The 10,711-nt window shown below is 38.2% G+C and overlaps 1 protein-coding gene across 1 annotated transcript in view; it reads left to right on the top strand.

Moving 5' to 3' along the window:
* The first annotated feature begins 286 nt into the window (after positions 1-286).
* The window catches only part of CIT (citron rho-interacting serine/threonine kinase), a 68,068-nt gene continuing 57,643 nt past the window's right edge, over positions 287-10,711 (top strand). Inside the window, exons 1-8 of the mRNA XM_058037281.1 lie at positions 287-382; positions 1,138-1,279; positions 2,557-2,732; positions 3,618-3,719; positions 3,910-4,052; positions 4,900-4,993; positions 6,351-6,554; positions 7,073-7,226. Of these exons, the coding sequence (XP_057893264.1) occupies positions 287-382; positions 1,138-1,279; positions 2,557-2,732; positions 3,618-3,719; positions 3,910-4,052; positions 4,900-4,993; positions 6,351-6,554; positions 7,073-7,226 (1,111 nt within the window). The remainder of the gene's footprint in view (positions 383-1,137; positions 1,280-2,556; positions 2,733-3,617; positions 3,720-3,909; positions 4,053-4,899; positions 4,994-6,350; positions 6,555-7,072; positions 7,227-10,711) is intronic.

Genomic DNA, 10,711 nt, shown 5'->3' with positions numbered 1-10,711 from the left:
GCCGAGGTGCTGAGTGCCACAGGGAAGGTGGCACGGTGGGGTTCGCTCACTGAATGGTCTCGGAGGGTCTTCTTCAATGTAATTGCTTCTGTGCTTCTCCCCACTTTATTGCTGGGGCGCTCCCAGCCTTTAAACTTATAAATTTTGTCCCCGAGGAAAAGTAGATGTTACTTAGATTACATCCCCCCTCATGCATGTTTTTTACTTAGAGTCAGCCAGCCAAGTGCTTCCTGAATGTCCCTGTTCACTTTTCCAGGTGCTTGTTTCAATGAGATAAGCTCTAAAGATGTTGAAGTTTAAATGTGGAGCCCGAAATCCAGTCGAGGCAGGACCGATGGAGCCCATCACCAGCCGAGTGTCTCGGCTAAATCTGCTCTTTCAGGTGAAGGACATCTGGCCTGGGAAAGGCTGATCCTGGTTTTGTTCTTGTCCTGATCTCCAGTATCTCAAAATACAGCTTTGCTTGTTTGGGTGCTGAAACCATGCCTGTGTTATTCTTTGGGGTAACTAGGTGAAGTTCAAGGTGAACCTGGTTTGCACAAAATTCAGTGGATAGGAACTGCTGTAATGTTTTGTGCATCTGCTGATGTTTTAACCTGATAGATTTTTCCACTTAAATATGGAATATTGCTTTCTGTAATATTTAGTTTTTTCATGAGTGAAGGAGCTGTGGGTTTGTCCCAAGATGAATTTACCTAAGGGGCTGCTTTTTCATCATCTGAGGTCCCACAGCTTTTCCTTCCAGAGCTACTGTTGATGCTGATTTCTCCAATTGTTTGTACCATGGAAAGACCTGCATGATGCAGTGTCAAGGAAAAGGCCAGTCAGATCAGAGTCATCAGGAGGATATAGATTGTTAAAATTTGAATCACAGCTTTCTTGAGACTGGTAGTTTAGTTGCTTGAAACTTTAAAGGATTGCTTTGTCTACAAGAAAAATACCTGTAACAGCTATCTGTTGGACAGATGGACATAGTGAGTTGATATATTTACCTCACACTTCTGTATCATTTGCCTAATTTCTGAAGTAGTGATTTTAAAATGGATATATATTATCTGCTCTATACATCTGTTATTGATTTGAGGCTTTTCATTGTTGTCTGAGACTCCATCTGCTGTTGCTGCTTTTTTTTTCCAGGGGAAGCCACTCTTTGTGACTCAACAGCAGATGTCTCCTCTCTCCCGGGAAGGCATCCTTGATTCATTATTTGTTCTTTTTGAAGAATGCAGAAACCCTGCTTTAATGAAAATTAAACATGTTGGCAACTTTGTCAAGAAGTGTAAGTTTGTTTACACTAATTTTCAGGTGTCACTTTATACAACAGTTCTTAAGAATCTGGATGTTAGAGTAATGCTTTAGTTGCTTTGATTGTAACCCAGGACTTTGAGCATCTGATTCTTTGTTGGCAGACTCAACTCTGCAAAGGGGATCTTGGCAATCTTGGTAAGGATTTGTTCAGGTCCAAGAAGATCAAATGCAAGTGGCTTTTGAAGTGCTGTGACTCAAATGTGCCTCCTTCTTAGTCTGTACTGTATTTATATTTGAAGAGGTGCTTTCTTGGAAAGTGAGTACTGGCTACAGCAAAGCTCTGAGTGTGCACCACAGAAGGATGTCAGAAGTTTAGAGCAGGGTGGTGACTCTGAGAGAAAAAAAGATTTGAGAGAGAAACTTGGTAATCTCTGGCTCTTTCAAAATACCTTTTGGATTCCATGTGTTACCAAAGTTCTGCATGTGTAACTTGTAAAGAAGTATTTCTGTGCTTCAGAAATGCAGGTCCTAAAGGTGTAAATATTTTATTGATAATGTGCCCAGAATCCTTTTGAGGAAGAGCAAAGAAAATTTCCATCAATTTTTCCATTAAGATGTAGCAGAAACACATTGGACTTCAAGTAACACCTTGTGTCCCCCATTATAATTCCACCCAATGATTTGTAGTATTATTAGCAGACAGAAATTTTCTGCTAGTTTGAAGAATTTTTAGAACAATCTCCTGTGAGTGACTGATAATCACAGTGCATGCTGGCTGGAACTAGTCAGTGGGAAACTTGAGCTGAATATCTGCAGTAAATGCCTCTGGTTGGTTGTTAGACAATAGACTGGTGCCTCCCTCAGGCAGAGGAGCAAACCCTGCCCCTGGACTGGAACTTGCTGGGTAAAGCCCTCATGTTTAGAGAATATACTTTGTATTGATAAAGGATGGCTGGAAAGAAATTAGGAACCAAAGAGCTTCTCAGGCTCTGATGTTATGAATGGGACAGAATTATGGTTGCCATGGGAACTGTCTTAACATTTCCTGATCCTTTTGTATGTACCATATTTCAGACTTAACTCTGCATTGATACAGTCTTTTTCTAGTTCTGATGCATGCTGTTATTTTTAAGAAGCATATTCTGGAAAGATTTAACATTTCTCGAGAATCTGGAACTGAAATGTTGGGATTTTTTTTTGGTTTTGGTTTACTGGAGCTTTTTAAATTTTATTCCCCAGTTTCTATGTTGTCTCTTTTTTATGAAATGCCAGTTGCCAAATGTAAAAACAAGTATTTTATTTTTATAGATGCAGAGGCTGTCGCTGAACTAAAGGAACTGCAACCCAGTGTGAAGGACTTTGAAGTAAAGAGTGTGGTTGGCTGTGGTCACTTTGCAGATGTCAAAGTAGTGAGGGAGAAAGTCACTGGTGATGTCTATGCCATGAAGGTGATGAGCAAGGAGTCCTTGCTGGCACAGGAGCACGTATGTATATTTTTCTCTGATGAGTCTAGGAGGATAAATTGCAATTTGTTGAACACTTCCTTTATGTCACTATAATTAGAACTGAGTTAAAAATATATCTTGAGAAAGTTCATCCTGCATTTGAGTGAAGCAATAAATTTGTGTGTAGTTTTGCTGTGTTTAAAAGCCATTGTGACAGTCTGTGGGTCTGTTGGATGAGGTGCCATCCTCAGGTGCCAAAACATGGCCCTTGTTGTAAAGAGCTTCCCATGTAATTATCAGAAAAGAAAAACAGATTATGAAAACACTGAATCAGTATTGATCTTGTTGAAGATGGTTTGAATTTTCAGACAATCTATTCATTAAGTTTTTTTTTTTTTTTTAATTTTAAAGAGCAAAGTAGAATGTCAGGAGTGGGTGTGAAGGCAAACTGTGGTGACTGGATTTTTATGGAGAGCCTCTCGCTAGCTTGAGGAATGTGTTACTTGGAAACTTAAAAAAGGGATAATGGAGGTTGTTCTCATAGTTTGGTGAGAAACAGAAGTTAATCTTTGCTGACATGAGATGACAAGTAGGACAGAGATACTCCATGAGAGACCTCATGAATTTATACAATATCTGCATCAGTTGTTCCCAATACATGGTGCACCAAGGTTGCTCCTGATATCCCTCAGCATTGTTTGTGGCTAGGAGAAATGGAGCCCGACTAAAATTACCCTTTTTGGGCCCAGATTGACAAGAAAGCAAAGTATGGTGCTACCCTCACATGGCACTTGCTCAGGAAACAGCACTTAATGATTTCTGTGTAATTTTTTTGTGATGTGTGCCAAGTTTTTCTAAAACTAGGGGATTATAATGTATTCTCACTCCCTCTCATCATGATGTAACTGAACACTTTTTTGGTAGGTGTCATTTTTTGAGGAAGAACGCAGCATATTAGCTCAGAGCACCAGTCCATGGATTCCACAATTACAGTATGCATTTCAAGACAAGAAAAATCTCTACTTGGTAATGCCTAGTTTTTGATTTTCTCCTCTACTGAACACCATTGTTGTTGGTTTATTTTAAAGAATAATGTGATCGTTGAAATGTGCTTGTTTTCTGTAAATTTTCCTGCACTGTTTGATATATGCCCAGTGTCATACTGGGGAGTTGAATGGAATATCTTGTATATCTATTCCTTTAAAATTGTATGCAGGTTATGGAGTATCAGCCTGGAGGGGACTTGCTGTCACTCTTAAACAGATATGAGGACCAGCTGGATGAGAGCATGGTGCAGTTCTACCTTGCAGAGTTGGTTTTGGCCATTCACAGTGTCCATCAGATGGGTTATGTCCACCGGTATGTCAGGGTTCCTTTGGGTGCTTCTGTATCCTGTCCTCTTTCAGTATTTCACATGCTGTGTCAGAGGACAAAATTAGAAAATTAATCAGACTCCCAACTATAATTGTAGCTCAGGGCATTGACTTTGATGTAAAGTTCAGACCAATATCAAGAAAGGATTGTTACATATATTTTTCTGGAGGCTCAGTAAAAAGAAGCCTTAATGTTGCCCTATAAAAAATTTAAATATTTTCCATGGATTGCTGCTTTTGGCACCAAATCCTATGGGGAATTAATGTAATTGTTAAAAATGGTTGTGTGCTGATTGGTGAACAGGGCAGTATAGGATGTTGGAGTAGTTAAATATCACAGAGTTTTCTCTCAGGGCTTGGAGACAGTTACTGTGTGCATTTCCAAATCATAATGGTATTTAAAAAAAATATTCCATTCTGAGGGTGTGGATGGATATTATGTTCCAAGAGCTTGTAGTGGCTGCACTTAGAGCATGGGCTGTGGCTTTCTAATGCAAGGTCACTGGCTGAATTTGGAAGATGTGAAGAATAAGTTCTGAGGGAATTTGGGAAGAAAACTACAAAGTACTTGACTGTGAGTCAGTTACAATGTGGTCAAGATGCAAAATCACCTTATCTTTTCATCTGCTGTCAATAGTTATTAACCTTCCATGAAATAAGGGGAGCTGTAATTCTTCCATATTTGCTTGGAAACAGGGAATTTTTGGAAAGACTCCCACTTGAAAGGCTTTATGCATTTGGTTGAGTATAGCTGAATAGGGATATCCTGTTATCTGGGTGTGCCAGTAGGGAATGGTCTGGAAAGGTTCTGATTGCTTTCTTCTGGCTTACAGGGACATCAAACCAGAGAATGTTCTTATTGACAGAACAGGACACATTAAACTGGTGGATTTTGGGTCAGCTGCCAAAATGACAGTAAACAAAACGGTAATAATGTGGATTTCAACTTTGTCTGTGCCTTGTTTGGATAGTCCAGTTGAAAAGGGAAAACTAACTCAGTATCTGTTCTTTGATTACGCCTTGCTCTTCTCTCTTCTGCCTTTCTTGTCTACTATGGAATCTATTCACAATTGTATTTTTCCATTTGTGAATGGCATTTCAAGCATGAGCTCAAGTATCTTGTTCAGCCCTCAGCAAATACATATTTACTTATTAAAATATTAATAGACAAGAAAGCAGACTTACCTTTACCTTTCTCATGGTGCTGCACTGGGCACAAAATCATATTTCTACAAGTTCTTACAGCTGTTCAATGCTGTGTTTAAAGGGGACATGGATTCATAGTTGGAATGAAAATCGTGCCTGTTGTAACCAAGTTCACATAACTTTGAAGACTGGGGAGCTCTTGATCAAAATGAGTCACATTTAAATATTCTGGGCTTCACTCACCACAAAGTACTGCATCAAATCTAAATCAGTGGAGTTTTTTATAAGTTGCTTGTAAGTTTTGGTAACTGCACACAACTTCCACTGAAAATTTTTAAAATTTAAATGTGTCTAAGTGAGAACATGAAGTTCTGTACCATATTTCTGTCTTGTTTTACAGTTTTTATTTTTCCATAACATTTTCTTTGTAATGTGATTCTTAATATCCTGTTTTTCCCTACTCTTACATTTTCAGTGCTTCTCTGCATTGCATTTTCCTTTGAAACTTTTTGTTCACACTATCTCTTCAGTCACTCATAGCTTTTTGTGTTAGCCTGCCTGCTGTTTTGTTTCATTCTTTATGCCACTCACTACAAAAATGATTGTAGCATTGGCTCCTGAATTACCTTTTCTAAGCAGTCCAGAAATTCAAATATTAGTACTTTGCTGATCATGAACACTAGGTAAAAAGGATGACAGGGAATGTAATGAGGACAGGAAATAGTTCTGTCTGAACATGACCATTTTTGAAATTTCAGCTATGATGTCCCTGTTAATACTAGTTGAAACAGAGTTAAAACAAACACCAGTTTAGTATTTCTGTGCTTTTTGGGATGCTACTTTTCTACTTTAGCAGTTTGTATTTTATAGTAACAATTAGCTCTGATAATTTGACTCTTTATATCAAATATATCAAACAAATCCCTTTGGTTACCAGCAGTTTTCTTAACCTGGTGCTTATTTGCTAAACAGCTTTGCTTAAAATTACTTTCTTAAAATTCACATGGAGGGCTGAAAATTATGTCTTTTTTAAAAAATAAAAAAAGAGTGGGGGCAAAAAAGAAAACCTTTGTTTTATTACCAAGATGCCATTGAACAGAAAGTGCTGTAATTTCACTTGGTTTATCTTTGCTCCCAGGTAAATGCCAGGCTCCCTGTGGGCACACCTGACTACATGGCACCAGAGATGCTGACAGGGCTGGGAGGGGATGGCAAAGCCTCCTATGGCCCTGAGTGTGACTGGTGGTCCCTTGGAGTCATTGCCTATGAAATGATCTATGGGAGGTCTCCCTTCACTGAGGGCACTTCAGCAAAGACTTTCAATAACATCATGAACTTCCAGGTAGAGAGATCTCTTTCCCTGTTCTCAAGTAAAAAGGCTGTTTTTCTCAGCTTTGCACAAAAGTTTATGGATGTCTCTTACTTTGTCACAAAATATCTGGAATATATGCACTGTGCTGTATTTATATAGGTATTATAGGTGTCAAGTTATTTTTTGTAACAGGTGTCATCATTCCCAATTCAAAAAATGCTATGACCCACCCTTTGGAGGTTTGTGAGAATTTTCTGGGGAAATGTCTTGTTTTATTCTTCCATTTGTGTGTGCTATTGGCCATTGTTCAGCATAAGGTGCTGACCTGGGATACCATTTGCCTGGGTGGGAATGGTTGTTCCTGTGTTCTTATCTTTACTGCAGTAAATGCATATAAAAGCCTACTTGGATAAAATGCACCATGCTTTTATTTGTGTGCTATAAATATTCATCCTTTGTACCTGACATATCTCAGAATAATGAAACTTAATCTTCCTGTTCTGAGCCTGTTTTCCTACTGAGCAGAAATCCATTTCTTTCTAATGCAGAGATTTCTGAAGTTCCCAGAGGATGTGAAAGTTAGCAGTGACTTTCTTGACCTGATCCAGAGCCTGCTCTGTGGGCAGAAGGAAAGGCTGGGTTATGAGGATCTCTGCTGCCATCCATTTTTTTCTAAAATTGACTGGAACAATATCCGTAATTGTAAGTAGAATAAAATTGCTTTTAGAAACAATTTTTGGGTTTTTTGGTACTGGGAAAATTTATACAATGAGTATTAAAGAGTGTTTGATCTGAATTATTCCTAATGAAACAGGACTGGTTTCTGGAGCAGGTGTTTTTAACAAAACAGCTCATTTTGGTTTTTACAAAGGCCATGTTAACATCTCAGGTAAAAATTGTAAGGTAGAGGATGTTTTATTAAACTCCACATGAATTCCTGATGCAATTGCCATATTACTGCAGGCGCTAGACTGGAAAATCAAAATGGTCCTTTCCATCTCCTTCTTCAGATTAAAAGGCATCAGTATTTTTTTTCAGGCCTTTCCCACTTCAGTTTGCTAAATTTTGGCTTCATCTTTTCTTGTTGTTGTTGTTGTATCTTCAGATTTCTCTTTTGTAACTTGTGAACCAACTTTACTTAGGGTTGGTTTGTTTTTTGTAGTTCCAGTAGGTGATGAAATGTCTGTGGCCATAGGGGCCATTGCAGCTTTTTGTCAAAGTCAATGGGGATAATGTATTACTGCTTTTTTTTTGGTGAAAAATCTGTTCATTCAACCAGGAATAGAATAAAACCAGTGAACCAGATAATTCTCTATGCAGAAAACTGTTTATAATACTATGCAAGCAATGGAATTTGGTATTTGGAAGTACTGAGGCACCAGCTCCATGGCAAAAGCAAATACTTCACAGTTCATCAGTGATCTCTGTATGGGGATCTGATTGTGTTGGAGAGTATTTTAAATTATTTGGACTGTAAGATTATCTGGGCGAGCAACATGTCTGCCTTATGTTTTTTGTCAAATATGCTGTAAGGGAATGATTCTGCTCCATTTTCCATGATAAATTGCTAAGCCAGTGCTTCTCCTTTTGATGACTATCTCAGCACTTCAGCTGTCAGCTCCACAGACTGTTTGCTCACTTTTCTGTCGATTCATTAATTTTGAACTTGTGGAGCTGCTGTTCTGTTAAATTCCATTGTTTCTGCCCTTTGAGAGCCATTGAGCCTGCAGCCCTTTTCATCACTTTAGCATACATTTCCCAGTGCTCTCTGCCTTCTCTCCCTAGAGCCCTGCCTCAGCCACCAGTTTCTGTTCCTGAATTTAGTGTTGCATTTATATCATGTTGCCTCAGATATAGAGAGGAGAATGACATGTGAGCATATGTTCTGGTGTTTCCTTGGCAATTGCCTGTCTAGTATTCACACAGCTGCAGGAGTTAATGGAACGTTTTGCCAATTTGTGTGACAGCAGTGATGCTGATGGACAAGCCACTAGGCAGCCCTGGTGTGGTTATAATGTTGGAATAATCATTTGGGATTTAAAAAAATCCCATTTCTGTCTGCAGCTGGCCAGCAGATTGCATCATCATTCCCTGTAATATCCACACCTACCTACTGGGAGGTTTCATGCAGTTTTGACCCCTCATTTTGTTGTTATACCTCATACTTGATAAACCCCCACTGTAACTAGCACAAAACACAGCAGTGTCTGTGCTTCAAGCAGCAGATTCAATGTATCACCTATTGCTTTGCTCTCAGTAGTGGTTCTCCCTGTGCTGATTTTTCTGAGCAGTCTTTCTGTCATTCTGTTCAAAACCTGGGTCAGGTTTGACCTGAGCTATCTAAAAGCTAAAGGTTTCTTTCTAATCTTGACCTCTGCTGATAGAGGTGTTTAGCTGGAGAAATGGCAGCTTGAGAAGATGGGTGGTGGAAGAGGTCATAGGATTTAGATTTACATTAAAGAATCTCACTACCCCAAGTTAATCTGGTGAAAGACTTTAAGGTTATGGAGTGTTGGGGCTGGGTGATCCTAAACCCAACTGAAGTGACTCTGATCCACAATTGTTGGACAAATTCTGTGTCAATATAGTCAGACTTTCCTATAGTCTATAAGGGCAGTGATGTAATTTCTATTTCAGGCTGAGAAAGGTAGGGAAAAAAATTGGTACCTTTGCCTTGCAGGTTTTTAATTATCATGCTGAGAGCTCCAGGATAGCCATTCTTAATACACAGATTATGGTTAAGAATGTGTCATTAAGGGGCTTTTCAGTGTTACACTTTGTTGTTATGGTAACCTATGAAACACTTGACTTTTTAGTAAACCTGTTTCCAAAAGATCATTGCCTCCAAAAAAAGCTCCCAACTTCCTGAGGTCCAAGTAATGTATTTGTAAAAGCAGCTCTTAAGTTACAGAAACAGAATCAAACAATTAAACCTAAAGTCAGGTTTATCTGAATTTGTCTCAACAGGTGATTTTTCTCCTTTGTTGGAGTATTATACTGAAACACACAGAAATTCTGGTCTCTGTTGCTCTCTGCCTTTTTTTCTGCTATTTAATGACTTCTAAAGCTTATTTAAAAAACCCACCTGCAAACAGATACCATTGCACTTCCTCCCCAAAAATAAAATAAACTAAAACTTTCAAAAGTTTTTGTTCACTCACTGAAGAATTTTCTGAAAGTATTTTGGAATTTATTTACCTGAAATAAGCATATTTCTGTTTCAGCTAAATGATCAGGTATTTCACTAGAAAGTTGATAACAGAACCATTTGAGTACCTAAGAAGTATCTAAAATCAGAGGTAGAGAATGTGGGAATGACATACTTGAGTTATCAGCAACAAGGCTGCATTCTGTATAATTTTGGGAGTTTTTGGTTGTCTTTTGTTATTTGACATCCATAAACTGCATCAGCTTTTTAATTTGGAATCAAAAATCTGCTTGCTGAAGTCTAGCTGGGAGATGGTCAGAAAACTTTGATCTGTATCAGCATAAAGAGCCTTTCATTTTAAGAATTGCTTTGTAATTACAATCCAAGAGGTCTTGAAAATGGAATGGCATATTTGGGTTTGCACATGGAAACTATATATATGAAAAGACAAGAGTTATTGTCTTGTGCAAACAGAAGAACTCGAGAAAGTATTAAAGACTGATTTTTAAACTGTTTTCTGCTGTTAAAGAGGCAGGACCCAAATCTCATTATTCAAAAATCCAAGACACTTCTCCTTATGAACACCATGTTGTCATTCAGGATGTTAACAGTTACACATTGTAGTGTTTCATTTGAATTCTTGTCTTCAGAAAAATGTGTTGACTTGTTTCTTGAAGTGGAGATCACTTGCACTGCAGGTTGGAAATCACTTTTATTAATAGAAATGTATGTGTTGGATCATTGTCTTGACAAAACACTAAAGGTGTTAAGATAATATTGTAATGATAGGTTAGAACAAGCACAGTGCGTTTTTTATAAGTAGTCTTAGCAAAAATTTCCTTTAGTTTCATCATTGGGATTGTCTATTTTTTCTTTCATAACACTTTCTCAAATAGGTCTGTTAGAGCCTGAGGAAGAGGAATGCCTAACCTATTTAAAAAGGCTGTGTGGATGCTTTTCCTCAGAAAGCATTTATAGATCACCTTGTAGATCAAGAAGAGACACATTTTTATCCTTAAGAAACATTCTGTATTGCCTT

The sequence above is a fragment of the Melospiza georgiana genome, chromosome 18 (assembly GCF_028018845.1).
Source record: "Melospiza georgiana isolate bMelGeo1 chromosome 18, bMelGeo1.pri, whole genome shotgun sequence".
In the NCBI taxonomy this organism is placed as follows: Eukaryota; Metazoa; Chordata; class Aves; order Passeriformes; family Passerellidae; genus Melospiza; species Melospiza georgiana.
Note: the sequence above shows the minus strand (reverse complement) of the source record. Positions and strands in the feature narration are given on the sequence as shown.